This window comes from Myotis yumanensis, unplaced genomic scaffold (genome assembly GCF_028538775.1).
Source record: "Myotis yumanensis isolate MYYU_CA2020_CCGP unplaced genomic scaffold, mMyoYum1.0.hap1 SCAF_17, whole genome shotgun sequence".
Lineage (NCBI taxonomy): Eukaryota > Metazoa > Chordata > Mammalia > Chiroptera > Vespertilionidae > Myotis > Myotis yumanensis.
Window position 1 is genome coordinate 16,288,016 of NW_027223768.1, and position 20,370 is coordinate 16,308,385.

A 20,370-nucleotide genomic window follows, 5' to 3' on the forward strand; every position below is an offset into this window, starting at 1 on the left:
GCCTATGGGAGGGATACGGTCGAAGGAGCCATGCAGAGCATGTGTCACTCCTTTATAGACAGTAAACGAGTGAGCCGGACCTAATGACTGCTTATCCAGTGTTCTGTCCAGCAAACAGCAGCCTCTGTCTTGAGAGGAGATGTATGTCAGTGTTTTGGGAGAGGTGGCGTGAGGGAGGGTGCAGATGGGTGCAGGGAGTTCGCATTATCCTCCCTGGTAGAGAGAAGGGCCAGGGGTGCTTGGGGCTGGGGCCCAGGAGCAAGTTCAAGAGATCTGGCCCTGCCCGTCTTTACTGAGATACGACTGACCTGGCTAACTTTTAGTGGCGACGAGAAAAGGCAGGAGGAGGGCCAAGAACGCACCTGCATGAAGAGCTGGAATCGGCTCTCCTTCCGCTGCTTGGTCTTGATCAGCTCCAGGGCAATGGACTGGTACGAGCAGAACTGGGCGGCCACTTGCTGGAGTTCCTCTCGGGCAGGACCATCAAACTGAGAGGCAGAGTGGACACGGGCAGGCATCATCACATCCCTACCTGGGACTGGTCCCTCCCCAGCTCCTCCTCTGCCACAGCCTCCAGCCTTGGTAAGGACCCCCCTCTCCTCCAAGCAGGAGAAGTTTGCAGCTATACCCGAGCCAGCATGAGGTCACTGATTTCTTTGATGATGGGGCCCTCCTCCCGGAGCTTCTTCATGGCTTCACACCAGGAATCTGGGCAAGGGGAGAAGAAACAGCAAGGCCTGGTTGGCTGCAGGGTGTGACAGCAGTGCTGTGGGGAAAGGTCTGGAAACCAGGATGCTCAGGGGGGAACTGGAATGCTGGCTTCAGGTTGTACAAGAGGACTGCCAGGACTTGCTACCCAGAGAGGTCCCAGCATGTGGGTAAAAGTGGAACAGAAGCCTGAGGCTAGCGAGAAGGGTATGGGGGGGGGGGGGGGCAGCTCCTCACTGTGGATCTCTATGAGTTCAGGGAGGTTGGGGAAGAGCCGGGCCAGCTCCTCCCGGGGCATGAGGTTCTCCTTCTTCATTCGCTGGTAGAAGATCAGGTCCAGGACCCGGAGTGTGCGTAGATGGGAAGCCTCCGTCACAAACAACTCTGAGCGGCGGTTGTGACAGGAGGAGTAGAAAGACGGGGAGAAACGTGTCAACAAGTATCTAGTCACTACCATCCAAACCACTTTATTTTGGGGGGAACTGAGTACTGTTTTCAAATTGTACATGGACTTTCTCTCACCCAAGGGTCAGAACTGAGTTGTTCCTTAAAATCAACAAGGACCTGGACCTGTCCCCAGGGCCCCACCCTCTTGACTCCCCACCACCGATTCCCACACGAGTAAGAGTGGAAACAGGATGAGCAGGGACGGGGTGAAGAGGAGCACATTCTCACCGTTGATGACCTCCTGTCGGTCAATCTCCCTCTGGGTTAGCCCCGCCACCACATCCTTGCCCACTGTGTGCTGCCAGTTTTGGGTGTCTGGCTCTAGCTCCAGGTCGGACAGCTGGCCCAGGTCATCCTCTAGGAGGTGGGGGAGGAGGACATCTGTGCAGAACCCCAGGCTGGGGGACTCAATGCTCCTGGGAGAAAATGAGCAGCGTAGCTTTACTTGGAGGAAAAACTCACACTTGGGGTTTGTCCCTCCCCCTCCTGCCCAATTGGCTTGCCCGGTGCCCACTGGAAAGCAGCAGGCCATGGAGATGCACACCTAACCAGCCACTCGGCGGGGAGAGGAACAGCGGAACATGCTGAAACTCAGACACCTAAGAGAAGTGCTACTGCGCCCCTCACTCACCTGCGACCCATTTTGGGGGTGAAGGGAGGAGTAGGGTTTTCAAGAGACCTGTGGAGAGAATGTTAACACTCAGAACCCGTGGCTCCTGCCCCTGCGCTAGCAGTGGGCTGAGCCACGGGGCCCTGCCCACCTGGTGGAGAGGCTGGAGGCAGATGACGAGGCTGACTGGTGGAGGCGAGCAGCCTCCGCAGCGGCATCCATGTCAACGTCACTGCGAGAGCGGGGCACATTCTCCGTCTTGCGAGAGCGCTTCAGCTCCTCCCGGCCCTTCAGGCTCTCAGAGCGGCCCAAGCGAATCTCTGAGCGCGAGCTGGGGAAAAGGGCAAGAGACCTTGGGATCTAATGTCCTGGCCAGCTTCATCTGCTGCCCCATCTCAAAGATGCCTCAGGGTGCAGATTCTCCACCCCATCCCCACAAAAGGCCCAAACACCACGATGCACCCGAACACTAACATTCCTAGATGAAAGACGCTTTCCCACGATAAATGCTTCTGCTGCTCTACAAAGTTCTCCCCTCCTGGCCGGGGAAGGACAGAGCCTCTCCTCTTGCTCAGGACGGATCAGAAAGCTATCCTAACAGGAAAGTGAAATCTGGAACTAACAACATCAGACTTGCAGTGTGTCCTCATGCCAAGAAAACCAGGTCCCATCAGGAAAGCCATGGACACCAATTAAACTACCAGGCCCCACCCTGGCCACCCTCCGCTGCCCCATGGCCAGTGCCACCCCCCTGCTGTCCTGTGGCCGGGCATCTTCCCTCTGCTATGGAACAGTCAGCTCCCACTATGGACTCCGCTTGAGCCGGACCCTTCCTTTCACAAGATTGTCTACGAGGAAATGTCTTCACACACTCATTCTAGCATGTTCTACACTGCCTGCCTGCCAGACATTCTATCTGCTGATAGAGCACTGCCCTCCATTCAATGCAGATTTCTTCCATTCTTCACTTCATAGGGTCCTTCCCAAGCTTCCGTTTCCTTTCTTGGAAGCAGAACAGCTGGGAAGCTCACTTACGGGAGCTGCTTACTGACGGTCAGGAACCTGCTTCCCGGCCTGCCAGGCTTGGCCACTGAGCGTCTCTGGACCCTTGCTTCCCAGGATGTCGCCTCCCCCCACTACCCTGCTGGTCTGCTTCTTTGTTGACATTACTAATCCCACATCCTGCCATGCATCCAGGACCACAGGAGGCCTGAAGAGTTTGGAGAGCTCTGAAGAGCACCTCACGCTGCTACACAGAGGGAGCCTAATGGCTTCGTCTCCATTCATCAAGTGTCTCCATTCTGCCAGAGGATCTACATGGGACCCCCACCCTCGGCATCTTGAGGGTTTGTCCGCAGGGTTAGAAACCACACTGCTCACTGGTCCCCTACTGAACTCACCCCTGAAATCTATTAGAACAATTCCAACCCAGACTAACTCAAAACACTTTCACAGTGCCCCCCAATGGGTCACTTGAGCATGACAAACTTCAGTGAGGTTACTGGGGCTGCAGAACTAAGCAACTTCCTTCAGTGCCCATAAGTGAATAGCACTCCCACCAAGAAGTGAGGCACATAACCCACCTCTGGAACCGCCTTCTAGAATCGGGGGCTTCTCCGACCGTCTAAGTATCGATGACAACCTCTGACCCACTGTGCTGACACTATTTCTCAGGTTGCCAGTGAGCTTAGTCACCAAATGCAAAGGCTTCTGTAAGTTTAGGAACCTAGTGAACATCTTAGGGCAAATATACCCAGCAACTTCAAGAATACAAATTTGCAATTGGCCTCAAATATTCTATCAAAATATTGATATATCTTACAATTGTGTATTTGATCATCTATATGACTATGCCTACCCCAGCAATTACATAATTTGTATATTTAATTTACTCAGTAATATGAGAACTCAACCTCATCCCAGTACAAATCTAACTTTTATCTTCCCTAAATCTTTGTTAATTCTCATTTGGCAAAAGCATTTAACATGTATTAAACTTAACAAAAAAGGAGTAACTTTGCACACAAGAAGGAATGTCTCACATATGGTTTGATCATTATGTATTTCAGAGGTAAATGGTTCGTCTATGAAGGTTGCTACTTATTGGGTTGCCTTTGTGCCTGCTTTATTTAGTCCAGTCCAGTGGCTCAGACTTGAGTGCACACAAGCATTATTCATTATTCTTGTATACATAAGACCACACTACTATACCTCAAGGGTGACTTAAGAAATCTGCAAGGACATTTCCAACTACAGGCAAATTTCATTTAGGCACTGACTGTAGAGCCATGCCACAGTCAAGAACAAGTCCCTCCTTCCCCTTCACAGTTCCCTCTAGCCTTGTCATTTAGGGTTTCCTGATTAGCTGCTTCATAATATAATCTAGTTCATTCTTGGGATGAAGGCTGCTCAGAAGTCAGGGTTGAATCCAAAGGAAATTTTAAAGGCCTGTGGTTCCTGGGCTGGAAGGTTGGGACCCTGCTCTCTCTTCTGCTGGCCTGAGTGCCAACACCTATGACGTCTTCCTCTGAAGATACACAGATGGGAAGGTTGAGGGAGGGAGAGTCTCACAGTCTAGTGCAGGGGCTAAAGCAGCTGGAATTAAGCTACCTCCGAACCCTGCCCATGTGCCCCTCCTTGGGCAGCTCCCATCCAGCCTCTGCTACCTGTCGCTCTCCAGCAGGTCCTCGGGAAAGCTTCCTGTCGAGAGTCGCTGCATCCCAGGCTCTGGGGCATCATACTGCTGGTTGTTCTCAAAGTGCTGAATGATGTTCCTCACGTTGCCTGGTTTAACTAGAAGCAGAAAGATAATGGAGGGCACTCTGCTTTCTGTATAAGGATGATGTTTCAGGACTCTCGCTCCCCTCTAACCCAAAAGACAGAGCAGTGAGCAAGCATGGATGAGGACAGTGTGGGGCTGAGAGCAGGAGGCACAGTCTAGTCCTGGCTCTTCTGCGGACACAAGGGGGCCTGGGCAGTCCCTCTACCTTTCTGGGTTTGCTCTTTCTTATCTGCAAAATGAGAGGGTTTAGAAGTACATATTCTATGGATATTTCTTTTGACTCTCACATTCTTTATCACAATGATTCTTCTGCTTGAAAACAAGACTAGGTTTTTCTCAAGATCCACAAATAGGTTTAAAAAATACCTAGGAGGACCAAGAAACATATCTACATGTCATCTGGCCATGGTACAAAATTATATCAAGCACTTCTCAAATTTATATTACTTTTAGAGTTCATGATTTCTGTTCTTCTTTGACTTTTCCTTCCTGTTCTTTCTGCTCTCCACGCCCCCCATTCCTGGTCTCCGTCATTATAGAATCAAACCCTTTATTTCCAGTGAGGGGGAGTCTTAGGAGGAACGAAGGAGAGATGTCATTTCTGGCATTCACATTCCAGCCCCTTTTCAAAGCTAAGACAAAAGACAGCTATTCTTGTTCAAAGAAGCAGACAGGGCACATAAGAGAGTAAAAAGGCACGTATGGTACCATGCAGAGACCCGGAGAAGACATTTCTGGCCCAGGGCTCAGTGGCTCTCATCTTTTTTTTTTTTTTTTTTTTTTAAATATATTTTATTGATTTTTTACAGAGAGGAAGGGAGAGAGATAGAGAGTTAGAAACATCGATGAGAGAGAAACATCGATCAGCTGCCTCCTGCACATCTCCTACTGGGGATGTGCCCGCAACCCAGGTACATGCCCTTGACCGGAATCGAACCTGGGACCTTTCAGTCCGCAAGCCGACGCTCTATCCACTGAGTGGCTCTCATCTTTAAAGTCAACCAGCTCAGCTCCAAGTTCAGTGATATCAGAACTGGAGTTGGGCCAGAAATGCTGCTCTGCCTGAGACCAACGGAAGGATAAGTGGGACTGGGTGGGTGGGGGGGGCCAGATACCCCAGGGGACAGGCCCTGATCTTAACCAACTGACTGGTGTCCCGCCCAAGCTTCAGATTCTGATATCTACATGTACAAACTTACAAATCTCCCTATGTATCGAAATTCCAGTTTCATAAGAAAATTTCCAAGCCACAGGAAACAGATAAAAAACATTTAGTTGATCTCCTCAAAGCGCACAACTTCATATCCTTTAGGCAGGTAACTAGGGTAATATTTTTCTAAAACTGTCCGATAGGTGGCTGTGTGTATGACAGGAGTAGGGGTATTACCATCAGTCCCATTTCTGAGCTTAGGGCCAGACCTGCCTGTCCCAGACTGAATGTGCATCTGGGCCTGGGGCCACGGCAGGAGCCAGGTCGGCAGTGCAGCCACAGCCCGAGCTGCCCTGGCTGGGTGAGGATGGAGCCCGGCTGAGTCCACTGTTCCCTCTCCCATGGGCCACTTGGAAAATGCCTTCTGTCCTTGGGATATAGTTATGTCCCAGCTGTGACAAGAAATAGGTGTGGCCCTGAGGTCGTGTATAACTGAAAAATCCAGAGTACAGGGGAAAGCTGGTGGGAAGTAGCACATTTTTAAAAAGAGCAAAGTTTGCCCAGCTGGCTGTGGCTCATTTGTTGAGCATCAACCTATGAACCAGGAGGCCACAGTTCTATTCCTGGTCAGACCACATGCCCGAGTTGTGGTCTTGATCCCGTGTAGGGCGTGCAGGAGGCAGTCGATCAATGATTCTCTCTCATCATTGATGTTTTATCTCTCTATCCCTCTCCCTTCCTCTCAGAAATCAATAAAAATATAAATAAAAAAGCAAGGTTTCACTAGTAGCCTTTGTTCTCCTTCTCCATTATCTGAATGACAATAAAACTAAATAAAGTATACTGTGTTACTAACAATCAGATATTCTCACTAATAAACGGGCAAGAGTTGATCATTCTAAATGGCAAAACTCAATGTTGAGATTTTTCTAGCTTTGGTGGGTATGTGGTCTTTAGATATGAATATAGGTATGTCCGGTGTCCTGAGAATTTGAGAACACAAACCAAATCATAATATCATAATGGAAAGATCTGACTCAAAGAGATGGTGAACACCCAGCATCCTGATCCTGCCCCAGATCAGCAACTCCACCCTGGGCGTTCCCGTCCCCTCTCAGGTGGACACAAAGCACGTGGCTTGGGCAAGGCTGCTCAGTCTCTATAAGCCTGAGGCTTCCTCACGCCTTCCTTGGGCAGGGCAGATGGGATGAAGTATGTGTTAAACCTAAGGGCCTGGGTTTCAAGGCCATTCTTTTGTTTTTTTATATTGTTTTATAATCACTTTTTCAATAATTATTTTTGTTGTTTAAAACAGCATAATGAATCTAGGCATTCAATTTAAAAATTTTTATAGTTTGTAGATCATTATTTTTAATTGCCACTTTTACATAGAATGAATTCTAGCAACAGAATTTCTTGATTGCATCCCACTGCTATCTTCCTCCATACATTTATTATAGAACCTATAAATATTAATCACTTAAATATTCCCTCACTGATGGGAAATGAACTTGTCTAATTCTAAGTTCTAGCTTCTTTGGGTTAATGTGTATTATGTATATATGTTTTAATACACATGTTGTAGAAGATGGATAATAGGTACTCTACATATTAGGGTCATTCTTTTCTTTTTAAGATATACATTTTTTATTGATTTCAGAGAGAAAGAGGGAGAGAGAGATAGAAACAGCAATGATGAAAGAGAATCACCGAACGGCTGCCTCCTGCACGTCCCCTACTGGGAATCGAGACCGCAACCCAGGCATGTGCCCTTGACCGGAATCGAACCTGGGACCCTTCAGTCCACAGGCCGATGCTCTATCCACTGAGCCAAACCAGCTATGGCAGGGTCATTCTTTTTTAACTGTTGTAGTTATACAGTGCTGACAAAATTAAGAGTAAAAAAAAAAAAATCTAAGGAACTTGTGCAGGACATTTCAAGGTGCAAGGGTTTCCCTCATTTCTGTAAAATCCTGGGTGGTTGGCACCTCATCCATGGAAAGGTGACAGAGTGAAAGAGGAAGGCCTCAGACTGTGGGGCAGTTGTGAGGAGGAGTGTCCTGGCCCCTCTCAACCCTGCAACAGACAGGCGTGAGGTGGGAGCCGCCTGGGCAACGTCTTGTGTCACAGAGCAGCTTTAGCAACAAGGAGGAACGTAGAAGAGATGTGGAGTAAGGAAAGGGCGGGCAGAGGGGCAGGACAGGAGGAGAGGATGAAGAAAGAAAAGGGAAGGAAAGAGGGGACTTGGGAAATGGAAACTCAATGCTAATGCAAAGAAAAATGCAAAGAAAATGGTCCTTTTACCTTCCACAGGGGACAAGGGAATATGAAATGCTAAAAAACAAACAAAAACAAAAGTAAACCATAAAAAGTCAAATTAAAATAAAAATTACATCAAGCTGGAAAATGGAAGTTGTGGCAAAAATCAGGGCTGATCTAGGAGTCCCCCCGCCCCGCCCCCTCCCAGCAGCAATTTCAGCAAAGGTAGCAGTCCCACCCCATGGCCCTTCACAGATTTCCAGGACTAGCATTGGTGGTCTTAGGAAATACTGCGAGGGCCAGCAGCAATTTCCAGACAAATCAACGACAGGACCAATTGAGTTGGGTTACTGATGGCATTAGGGGAACCTCTGGACCCCAAACTTGCCCTCTTTCCAACTAGTTCTGCTTAATAGTAACTCAATTCCCCATCAAGGGCCCATAATTGCTCCCAACACACAGGCCCTCAGGAGGACAGATGAAGGTGAAGGCGGCACTCGGTGTGAACAGAGCAACACTGCCAGGGGGACTATTCCCCCGTAGGGCTGTCCAGCAGCTACGAGTGGCTCTGGCGCAGTTACCTGCTCCTCAGAGAGCCTGCCGTGTGTGGCCAGGTGAGAACGCAGTAGCACCAAGAGGAAGCTGCATCTCAGAGTTTGGCCTGTGGCTCTCAGAAACCCTGGAAGACCTGCCATCATACTGGTCTATGAAGGGGCTGAGGTCCCCCTCAAGGCTGCTGCTCCCCAAATACTCACTACTCTGGGACGAGCTTTTGGGCTTCCCGATGTATTTGAGGATGGGGTTTCGCTTCTTGTCTTCCAACGCATCCTTTTCTTTCTTGGGATTGCTGCTCTGCTGAGAAAAGAGACATGGGGGTTTGGAGAAGATCCCAATACCCAGATTTGGCCACTAATCACTCTGCTGCTGCTCCAAAGACTGGCCCTAAATAAGAAACTGAAGAGCAGGGTCATGCTTGTTCCCTAACGAGGTTTGGAGGAAGGGAGAGAGCTGCTCTAGTGTGAGGATTTTCACCACGGTCACAGGTGGTGGGATGAGCTAGATCAGTGGTCGGCAAACTGCGGCTCGCGAGCCACATGCGGCTCTTTGGCCTCTTGAGTGTGGCTCTTCCACAAAATACCACGTGCAGGCGCGCATGTACAATGTGATTGAAACTTCGTGGCCCATGCGCAGAAGTCGGTATTTTGTGGAAGAGCCACACTCAAGGGGCCAAAGAGCCGCATGTCGCTCGCAAGCCGCAGTTTGCCAACCACTGAGCTAGATCCTCCAAAAGGGCTTTCCAATCTGCCTCAGTGCAGAGAACTGTGTCAAGAGAAGACACTTTCTAGGGGAGCTGTTACCTTCTTGGTCTTCGGGAAGAAGGGTAGCCACTTGTCCTTGTCAGGAGCAGACAACGGGGCCTTCTCAGCCATGCTGGAAGACCGTGCCTCTCGAAGCCGGATCCCAGCATGGCTCATGTAGGTGTTGAGGGCGAAGTCCATGGGGGCGCTGAAAGACAGGAGCGGGGTGCTGTCTCAGAGAGCTCAGTCATGTCTCTTCCAGCACAGGGAAGGGTAAGAATGCTGCTTTGGTTCCTCACCACCACCCAGTAGGGTGGTAAAGCGGTAGGTAGGGGCCAGGGCAGTCAGAGGGAGGCCTGGAATATTCAAACAGGGCAGCAGGCAGAAGCTGGCTAGAAGTCTTAGCTGCCATGACTCCCAGGAGAAATTGTACTTTTCCTGAGCAGAATTCTTCCTAACACAGGGATAGTGGTCAGTGGAAGGACATGCCGGTTCCCTACAATGGAAGCAAACCAGCTGTGGGAAGGCCTGGGGGGCCAGGGGAGGCCCCAGTTCATGTCCTCAGGCACTTACTTGGGGGAGGAGTGGCACAGGGAGGGGGAGAAACGCCAACCGGCCTCTTCTAAGGCAGACTGTCCTCACCACCCTCCCTCAGCCAAGTACAAAGAGAAAAGACGGAAAGGAGCTGTCAAGTAGCTTTCAGTTGCCACAGATAAAACTGTCCAGAGCTCTGTGTTTAAAAATGGATTTGGCTCTCAATTTGGTAGATTATCCACTTTGTGGGTTCAGTGCAGCAAATGCTGCTGCCCTGGTCTTCCTTCCTCTTAAACAGACTTCTAACCCCATCCCTTCTCCCTTATGAAGTGTGCATGCTCAGAGCATGCAGGCTCATTTTAACACTGGCTGCTGAGAAACAAAGATCTGTATCCAGACTGCAAAAAATAATCATAGTATGTGCCAAGAGAGAAAGCATGCTGTAGCTCAGCTCCCTTCTGTAGGCGCTGCTTTCACAGGCCGTCCTATCACCCTTACTTCTCTAGGTAGGTTAGGAGAAAAAAGTGGGAGGGAGGCCAGGGCTAATTTGGGTGAAGGGATGCAAGGTATGGGAATACTGTGAGCGATGGCAGTTCAGCGTCTTCACAATGAGAGGCAGACACCCACCCCAGGCAGCGACCCTGAGTATTAGGGGCCTGGACTCATGAGCTGGCTGCGTGGTGGTGACAGACTCCTGGGACAGGCGGTGACCCTAGAACGCTGGGGACTCTCCTGTGATTGGCAGAGACGGAAAAGCACAGCAGCTCAACCCCATGCCTCCCCACCTTGAAACTACACCAGACTCACTCACCTCCTGTCTTCCTCGTATTTGAATCTGGAACAAAAGAAAGAACAGATGACTCAGACGGCAAGGGCAGTGGCTCCTCCGCCGGTGCAGACTGGGAGGAAGGGAGTGTGGGGAGGAGGGAGGAGGATGGTGAAAAGGTCGGGTGTGACTCTGGGTCTCAGCTCTAGAGCCAGTGTGGGCTCAGGAGAGGAGGGTCCTCATTCTCCTGAGGGACTCCATCCACAGTTTTAACAATGATGTCCTTCTAGCTAACGGGGGGGGGAATGTGCAAATCCAGCCTCCTGCCTGGTACCCATTTCACCTCTGAAGTTATTATGGAGGAAGAGGCGCTTCCGATTGTGTCCACCTAGAACTAAAGGAGGGGTTGGGCTGACAAAGAGGTCAGAGGAAAGACAGTGAGAGAGCAAGATAATACCTTAGGACTTGACTCAAAGAAACCTATTTAAAAGAGGTGAATAAATAGTAACCGAAACTTCCATTTGAGTGTTAACTATGGGCCCAGCACTATCCTAACCTACTGACAAGTACTGACTCATCTAATTCTCAAAATAACCCATGAGTAGGTCTATGTGATGAGAATGAAGCTCCATTGCTTTAGATGGAAACCATTAGAAGTGGGGTACTTATGCTGTCTGTAATAATCCCAAATAATTTCGTGGTGCTCCAATCTCAGAATGGGCTCAGCCAGGTTTTGCCTCCATCCCTGGACTGGTTGGGCGATTACTGCCATCTGACTGTGAGGGAAGCTAAGGCCAGGAGGATTCAGGGCCTGGCTGAAGGTCAGAGGGCTGTTTTCGAGAATATGCCTTCCCTGTCTGATCTCATCTAGTCTCAACTCCATCCAGCCCAGACCTCTTATCAAACACCAGCTTCATATGTGCAGCTGCCACTCAAATCTCCAGTTTGATGCCTAAAAAACATCTCCTGTCCATCTGCGCCCCCAACAGTCTATGTCATAGACTCTATGACAAAACTGCTCCACACAGTCGTCCCTATCTGAGCGATGGCTCCTTCCTTCGTCCTTTTAGTAGCTTAGGTTAGAAAACCATGGAGTCTTCCTTGACTTTTTAAAAGAAATCCTGTTTGCTCCACTGTCAGAACAGACTGAGAATGACGTCTTTCCACAGCTTCCATGGCCGCCCCCATTGCATGGCTTTGGGAACCGACTTCCCTGTCTGGACCCTTCCTTGCTCTGCCACCTCCCTCCACCCACTCGAGTCTCTCACAGCTCCAATGCTTCCCAGTCACAGGTGCGAGGTGGCGGACCCCCGTGACCTCTCGGACTTTAGCACCATCGGAATCTGCTCTGGCCACACTGGTCGGCCATTCTTCAAATATGTCAAGCACATTCCTACTTTGCCCTGGCTGCTGTCTCTGCCTGTCACGCTCTTTCCCAATTGTCTTCAAGGATAACTCCCCACTTTTTTTTTTTTTTTTGAAGTGAACATACCATGATTTTGTCATATAATCAAACAAAATATGAAGCTCAGAACTGAATCACTTGATGCTTTCACTTATCTTCTCCCAATTCAAAATGCTTACATCTCTTAATGGCCAGTATTCTCTTAGATCTGCAGTTAGGCTCAACGCATTCAAGCCTCAGCACAATCTTCTTTGTAGTTTTAGCCTTTTTTTGGAAAATCGGCTTAGTCTGCCCACCATAGCCACTTTGCTTCCTGCCATAACGCCGCTTTCCCTGTGCATAGAGAAGCCTTGCCCTTCTTGTACTGTGTTACTTGGTGGGGTTGATGCTTGCCACACTTCTTACGGAAAGTTCGGTGGGTTTTAGGAACGTTCACCATGTCTGCGAGAGCTATCAGCAGGGAAAGGGACTCCCCACTTTCTTAAAGACGCGCCCCAGCTCTGGAGCTCCTGCCCCCCGGAGCCTGCTCTATGCCCCGCCACCTCCCAGCACCTACTATTTTCCAAACTACTATATAATTCACTTACTTTTTATATGTGCTCTATCTTCCCACTATAACAGCGCCACAAGAAGCGTCGTTTGGTTTACTAATGTGTCCCAGAGCATAGAACAGTGCTAGGCACACAGTAAAGACTCCAGAAATAGTTGCTGAACTGAAAAATCAGTGTTAGTAGAGACTATGGAGATTGTCTAGTCCGACTTTTGCCATTTTATAAGTGAGACTAAAGGAGATGAAATGGCTTGAACAAGGTCACACGACTACTGAGTTAAGCAGCAGCACTGGGGTGAAATCTACCTCTAAGCCTGAAGTGTCCCCACAAAGCCACCCCAGGAGCCTGCACACTTTAGAGAAAGGGACTGGAAAGGAGCAAGCACAGCAGCTCTGCCAGAGGCTCTTTAATACGGTCAGTTAGGCGAGTCTGCTGTAAGCCAGTTCTATCCATCTCCTCAAGTAACCTGATCCATTGGAGACTCAGTGTGCCTCTCAGGCTCAGTCAGATACGATCTTAGGGACAGGAAGGGAGACCAGTCAGGCAGAGGGCTGGGAAGGGGAAGCAGAAAGCTCACTGCCCAGCTGGTGTAGCTCGGCTGGGTGTGTCCAGTGCACCAAAAGGTTGCTGGTTCGATTCCTAGTCAGGGCACATGCCTAGGTTGGGGGCTCAATCCCCAGTAGGGGGCGTGCAGGAGACAATCAATAGATATGTTTCTCTCTTCCACCCTCTCACTTCCTCTATCTCTAAAATCAATTAAAAAAAGAAAGAAAGAGGGAAAGAAAGCAAGCTCAGAGCACTCCTAGAGCCCGTGGTTTGTCAGAACCACCCCATGACTGCCAGAGCCCTGGATTCTGCAACTCCCTTGAAAGACCATCAGCCCTCAGCCTGTGAAGTGCAGCCCCGTCTTTCAGCGGAAGGAGAATCAGACAAGAAGTGAACCAAAATGTCAACCTAGCCCTGCCTGGTTTGGCTCAGTGGATAGAGCGTCGGCCTGCAGACTGAAGGGCTCAGGTTCGATTCCAGGTCAGGGCACATGCCCAGTGTGGGGGCTTGATCCCCAGTAGGGGGCATGCGGAAGGCAGCCGATCAATGATTCTCTATCATCACTGATGTTTCTCTCTCTCTCTCCTTCTGCCTTCCTCTCTGAAATCAATAAAATTATATATAAAAAAAGTCAACCTATTCAGGGGGTAGTAGTGGAACTGGAGACTCACAGAATATCTCCCAGGGCAGCCAGCTGCTTCTCAGCCACTTGGCGCTCTCGGAGAGGGTTCCCATCCAGGTCCAGCAGGTCATTTTCACCGTACAGGCTGCCCAGTCCCAGAGTGCGCTTCGTTCTGAGCCAGAGAGACACAAATGCTTGACAGACAGATACCAAGAAATGTGAGACAGACAGACACACACACACACACACACACACAGATACACACATCACAGGGGAAAGAACAGGGGTGAGGAGCAGAGGGAGGAGAAGGCCAGGCCACCTGTAGTCCTGGATCTGCTCCTGGATCTCCGGCATGGCTGCCTCCTGAGCCTCACAGAGAACGCAGCGCAAGTCCTCGCCACTCCGCAAGCGCAAGTCTGTGGTGGGAGCCAGAGACAGAAATGGGGGAGGACGTTGGGGAGGAGGAGATTACATTAGTGGAGCGTGTCAAAGGGAGGGAGGCCCAGGCGGGAGGCTAGCTTTCTGCCCTCCTGTTAGCCAAAGGAAGCGGGGCCTGGACCTAGCAGGCATTCCCGAGTTCAGGACTAAAATCCCGATGTACATGACCCAAGGCAAGGACGAGACCATTTTTTGGGTGTTCTGCGCTCTATTAAGTGGAGAAATAGTAAAGCTCTGCTCTTGGGCTGCGTCTAGACACCAGGGGCATGCGTTTGAGAGGCTCACACTCCTCCTAGGCCCTAGGGCCAGCTCACAGCACTTCATATGAAACCCATTCCCCCCAGACACGGCACACGGTCTCTCCTGCCCTGGCATCTAGCTTCACGCAGCCACGGCCAAGTTCCTGGCAGTGGTGGCTCCCTCTCTGCTTTTAAGCAATCTCTGCTCACCCTCTTGCCTGTGCCCATGAGCTTTCCTTCCTGTCACCCTCTCTCCAAAGGCAATTTCGAATTCTATCTTCTGGAAAACTGGCTGGGATCCACCCCTCAGGCTGGTGACTGGAGACAGGAAGGGAGCCAAGTGCTCACCTAGTTCGCTCCAAGCCAGCTGCGGTCAGCACTAGTTGAGGAACGTACAAAAACACCCTGAGATCCCAGCTCTGTGGGTGGGGTGGAGTGAGGCCCTGGTTTCTGTGCTTTTAAAGAGTTCCCCAAGCGATTCTGATGACCGAGCAGGCTTAGGAATCCTGCACTGCATCCAGTTCTCTCTTTGTACAGCTGACCCAACTGAGGCCCAGAAAGGTCACATGGAAGGTTGGCAGAAATGAGCCCAGGTCTCCTAAGCAAGTTGTGTCTTCCTGTGATGAGCTCCACCAGGCAGCGAGCTCCGGGGCAGGGCCTGTCCCACTGGTGTGAGCAGTGCTGCAGGAACTGTCATTCCCCCGATCCGAGGGCAGCTGCTCGGGGCAGGGACTGGGCCCCTCTGCTCTGCAGCCTCCCGAGCACCCAGGACAAGACGGGCACTAACTGACCAATGAGCCAACTTACCGATTTCAGCCTGTAACGCCTCTGGGACCTTCACTCTTAGTGGCTAAAAAACAGAAGAGGGGGGCAGAAGTGGTGAGGTCACACCCCCCAGGGGACGTGGGAGACAGCACCGCCTTCTCTCCCTTTCCCTACATCTATCCGGCACTCCTCTCACCACCCCCCAACCTGTACACTTGAATTCCAGGCTAGGGCTTTTGGAGAAATGGAATCTGAGAATACAGAGTAGGCCGGTTCTATACTGAGGGTGGGACATGCAGTTTCCTCACTCTATTTCAAGGACATCACAGAGCATGGGGTGGATGTTCCAAAAAAGTGACTGGTGCTAACACAGCAGCCAGGGAGGCCCTTTATTAGGCTGTTGGATGGACTGCCCTCCCTGCGCTCCCAGGGAAATCGGTCTTATGTTACCCAGTTGTCCTCTGAGCATGTTCTGGCTTTTGCTCTGAGTACCTGACAGCTGGGGTGGTTCCACAACAACCAACAGGGACCAACCTGCAGCTCTAGTCTCCTTATTCAAGATCCATCTAAGGGGCAAAAATGAAAATCTTGAGGAAAAACAGTTCATTTCTTCACTCATTAGTCCTAGCAGCCAGACGAAGAAAGTCACGTTGGAATTGGCTTAATCAGATCAGAAGGTCTAAGATGGGAGCTGCCGCCAGCCGGGTCCCTGCAGCATCGTTGGGAACGAAGCCCAGATGCGGTGCTCACCTGTCCCCTGTGCTCTGGGCTGTCCTCCCTCTGGACTCTGCCTGAGGGCAGTCAGAGCAAGTCAGGCTGGCTCATCTGATGTCTCTGGGCCTATTTCTTAATAGAGGGATGAGCGAGGCAGGAAGGGCTGGGGGTACTATTCCAGGAGCGAATGTGTATTCCACTGTGGTGCATGCAGAACTAAAGAGATTTCCAGAGCAGAGCAGCCCTGAGAGGGCAGAGCTAGAAGAGAATCCAGGAGTCTCAACTTCTCAGCCCACACTTCTCTTTAAGAAACTGTTTGCAGCCTGGACCGGTTTGGCTCAGTGGATAGAGCGTCAGCCAGCAGACTGAAGGATCACAGGTTCGATTCCAGTCAAGGGCATGTACCTTGGTTGCGAGCACATCCCCAGTGGGGAGTGTGTAGGAGGCAGCTGATCGATGTTTCTCTCTCATTGATGTTTCTAGCTCTCTATCCCTCTCCCTTCCTTTCTGTAAAAATCAATAAAATATATTTAAGAAAAAAAAGAACCTGTTTGCATTTGGCCTGAATATTTTGCTGTTTTTCCTCTGTCTCTGAGTGGTCCAAAGAGTGTAATAAAATTGTAATCCAACCCATGACTGTCATACCGCATTTTTCTCTAGGAAAATATTCCAGATGTCTTTTCCCAAGCTTCGGGAATCCTTGGAGTTTGTCTGCTGATAAACTTCTGCACACAAGTAAAAAAGCTAGAGGAGAGGAAAAGATGGGTTAGAGAAAAAAACAAAAAGATGGGTTAGTCCTCAACCAGGAGGGACTCTGCCCCCAGGAGGCCATTAGCAATGCCTGGAGACACCTGAGAGGTGCTACTGCTGACTTGCTGGTAGATTCCAGTGAAGTGGCTAAATATCCTGTAATTCACACGATAGCCCCCACAGCCGACAATTCTACAGCTCAGAACGTCAGGCAGTGCGGAGGTTGAGGAACCCCAGCTTAGGGCGTTGCAGGAGCCTAAGGTAACCCCCTCTGCCTTTGCACGCACCATAGTCAACACAACTGCCTCGACTCTGCACCCTGCCTACACCGGATGCTTCGTTCTTGCATTTGCTGACGGATGGTTTCCTAAGGGCCCTGCTTTCTCGCTGTGACGGATGTGCTCCATCTTCATTCAGGAATGCTGTTGAGACACCAGCCCTGGGGACTTACACAGGCACTCAATGACATCTGTTGAGGACTGGATATTGACTCTGGCTTCTGAGAGTGGTGGCCCCAGAAAGGAAAACCACTGCCCTTGCCTTGGGCAGGAAGGTCATTCTGCAGAGCAGACACCACGCTCTCCTTCATCCCGCTTCCTTCTTAAGCAGCTGAGCAGAATGAGAGCAGCTGGCAAGGCTGCTGGCTCTGAGCACTATCCCAGGGCACTCTGGCCTGTCACCTCCTAGTCCTTCTTGTCACCTGCAGGTCCAGGGCCCTCTATTGCCCTGTCCCTCTGCTAGGCTATCTTATAGTAACACCGTATATTTCCAAGGGCCACTCTTAACTCCCCTGTCAGTCTGTTTCCACTTTCGTTCAAAAACCTCTAGAAGACCATCCCTTCCAAGCTGACCAAGAACGAGTGGTCCTGGCCTGCTCTTGCTGCTCCTCCCTATGCTGTTGATGTGCTTAGCAGTGAAGCCTCCCTCCACTTAAGTTTCACCTCCTTTCTTATTTTATCCACGTCCTGAGATGCCTAATGGTGCCATGGAGCAGGGCCAGAGGTCACCTTCATTCAGGAATGTTGTTGAGACACCAGCTCTGCTGGTGAAGCACAAGCAGGCACCCAGTCAAGACGGACCCTCCTGACTTACCAGTGGGCTGGGGTCTGCCTGAGAGAAGATGTAACGGAGAAAAACCCCCAGGTGAGCTGGCCGTGACTTAAGTTTCTCAAGATCCTGGAATATGATGTCGCTCTGGAAGGCAGAAGGAGACTGGCTGGGGGCACCGTGGCAGGGTGCAGAGCAGGGCCTGTGCCAGCTCAGTGCCCATGTTCTCGGCCTCCCAGGGTTTCTAAGTGGTGGCTCCCTCCTCCACATTCCCTCCCAGATGGTATAATCAAACTGCCCCCAGTCGAGAGCAGCCGGTATGACAAAGAATGATGAAAGGAGAAAACCAGGAAACCGTTACCTCGTTGTTGAAATAACCCGGGTCATAATCTTCTTCTGGGCCAATAATTAAAGGCTTTGGGCTTTGATCTGCACCCTGGGGGAGAGAGCCGAGTCGTAGAGATGAGAGGTTAGAGGACAGGGGATCCAATCCCTTGATGGAGCCTGTTTAGTGAGAGCACAGGGCTGACAGGGAAAGCCACATGTGTCTGGCAAACGCTTCCATCTCACTACCTTCCCCAAATCTCAGAAGATAGAAAACATGATTTCCACTTGCAGGAAGTCAAGTGCATCTGGGGAGGGGGGCGGGGCAGAGCCGACTCAGAGGAGCCTGGTCACAGGACAGATGAAGATGGAAGTGAGAGAAAGTGCTCTCTTCCTGTTTGCGAAAGAACTGGAGAGGGAGTGTCCGCCAACAAAATAAGAACCTAGCTCCTGTTGGGTGTGGGCTTTGATGTTCTCCTAAACAGCCACCCCCACACTGAACACCCCCTGCAAGTCCAGCAGCTGCCACACTGCTACCTGACAGTTACTGTGTCTACTGGGGAGTTACTGACAGCGCCTGCAGCTTGACCTGTCAGGAGGGCCTAGCAGTCCACGCCTACCTCCTTGAGCAAAAGGGGATGGAGCCCAGTTTCTCCAACACCATTTCCTTTGCCTGTTCAAGATCTATGGCAGACGTCCATTACCTGTCTAGAATCCCAAATTCTTCGATTGGCTTTTCTTTCTCTCCCTCTTATGCCAATTTTAATCACCTCTCTAACTGGTATGCCATCAATATTAGGTATGACGAGATTTCAAATTGCATACACTGTTCAGATGCTGCAATGAACAAGGCTTTCTCCTACAGGTTCCTTGCACGTTCAAAGCTTTTCTAGCAATTACATTTTTCTCTCAATTTAATCTATCTCATTTCTAGCAACTCCCCAACAAGGGCTCAGCTTCAGGAGCCCACCTAGATTACTCAGGCCCACCTCTTTCCAGGCCTCAGATACTTCCTAATCACTGTCTAGGGGGGCTTTCCTGACAGTCCCTCCCTGTTACTCTTCATTCATCTTTGTTCTCCTGAGCCCAGAATCACTGAGTCACGAATGTGAGAGACCTGGAAGACACCTCAGAGCTTAGAGTCTAGCAACTCATTTAAAAATGAGAAAGTGAGGCCCAGAGAGACTGAATGGAAGTGCAAAGCTGCAGAGTCAAGCCTGATGTGCTATATTTGTATATCTCAAAGGATCGGGGAGCGGGGGTTGGGGGGAAGGTGGGGAGAGGTGCGAGATGCCTCTACTTGGCTCTCAGAACCTGAAAGCACCAGGTTTTTGCTTGTTTGGGGGAGGATTTTTTTCTTTACATCTTTACAAATATATAGTTTTTCTGATTACAGAAGCAGAATATGCTTATTATAAAATAACCAAACATTTCAGGATTATGTAACAGAAAGTTCCCTTTGATCCCATGACCTGCTGACAGTTTCATGGATAGTACAGGTTTCTCCAGACTCTTACTAACATAGATTATTAAGAAATTGAAACTATACTATATTTGCTCTTATCACTCAAAAATAGCAATTTAAATAGTTTTCAGAAGATGAACAGGTTCAGAGGAAGAAAAAATGGACTCCAAGACTGATTACTGCTCCTATTAGCCACCTACCAGAAACCCTCCCTCAGAACCGCATGTGAACCCGACCTCCCTCGGACCCTAACTTGGTCCTGCAGTGCTACCAAGGGAGTGGGGAGGGGCACTCAGAGAGTGGCCAGGAGAGGAGCAGCCTGGGCTGGGGCTCAGGAGAACTAAGTTCTTGCCATTACCAAGCTGAGTCCTTGAACAGTCCCTTAGCCTTTATTTGCCTCACGTGTCTCACTTACAAATGGAGATATTGATGCCTATTTCCTTTCCTGATGGGGAAAATTAAATGAGGTATTTTTTCCTAAAGGATCTAGCACAGCAGCTGGTGTACTAGGCATTTTAATACAAGGTAGGCCCATTTTCCCACCATTCTCCCTCCATGAGCTAGAAGTAACCAAACTCTATCCTACGGGTATAACTAAGGCATTAAATAGTGTGTGATACTGGCTTTAATGTAAGGGAATGGCAGAACTGCTTTAAAATAAACTGAAGTGTAAACAAGTGAGTTAGCTTAAGGAAAAATATTATGTAACATTATACAACTGGCTTGAGACTATGGAAAAAATTATGGTGGTAGCAGATGAATTTTAAGAGACACTGTTTTACAAAACTCGGAGTTCTCTTTCCGGTGTCTCTAACAGGCAGTGACCTACCTTCTGCCTGAACAACAAGCAATTCCCTGGCTCTCAAGTCCACCCATCCCATTGTCATACAGCCGATTCCTGGAAAGCCTTTTGCACTGAGCAGAAACCTGTCTTCCTGAAATCTCCCTGG

The 20,370-nt window shown here is 49.9% G+C and overlaps 1 protein-coding gene and 1 pseudogene across 3 annotated transcripts in view; both read right to left on the reverse strand.

Annotated features, from left to right (window-relative positions):
• ARHGEF11 (Rho guanine nucleotide exchange factor 11) overlaps window positions 1–20,370 on the reverse strand; it is an 84,200-nt gene that overhangs the window by 10,453 nt on the left and 53,377 nt on the right. For all 3 annotated transcript variants that reach the window (XM_070396386.1, XM_070396385.1, XM_070396384.1), the window contains 17 exons: window positions 17,993–18,067; window positions 17,677–17,778; window positions 16,480–16,578; window positions 15,163–15,205; window positions 13,998–14,094; window positions 13,728–13,850; window positions 10,600–10,623; window positions 9,315–9,462; window positions 8,712–8,811; window positions 8,002–8,031; window positions 4,432–4,558; window positions 1,917–2,096; window positions 1,787–1,834; window positions 1,384–1,571; window positions 946–1,092; window positions 629–708; window positions 363–488 (listed from right to left, as the gene is read on the reverse strand). In XM_070396386.1, the coding sequence (XP_070252487.1) occupies window positions 363–488; window positions 629–708; window positions 946–1,092; window positions 1,384–1,571; window positions 1,787–1,834; window positions 1,917–2,096; window positions 4,432–4,558; window positions 8,002–8,031; window positions 8,712–8,811; window positions 9,315–9,462; window positions 10,600–10,623; window positions 13,728–13,850; window positions 13,998–14,094; window positions 15,163–15,205; window positions 16,480–16,578; window positions 17,677–17,778; window positions 17,993–18,067 (1,737 nt within the window). The remainder of the gene's footprint in view (window positions 1–362; window positions 489–628; window positions 709–945; window positions 1,093–1,383; window positions 1,572–1,786; window positions 1,835–1,916; window positions 2,097–4,431; window positions 4,559–8,001; window positions 8,032–8,711; window positions 8,812–9,314; window positions 9,463–10,599; window positions 10,624–13,727; window positions 13,851–13,997; window positions 14,095–15,162; window positions 15,206–16,479; window positions 16,579–17,676; window positions 17,779–17,992; window positions 18,068–20,370) is intronic.
• LOC138995735 (large ribosomal subunit protein eL42-like) lies at window positions 12,083–13,282 on the reverse strand (annotated as a pseudogene).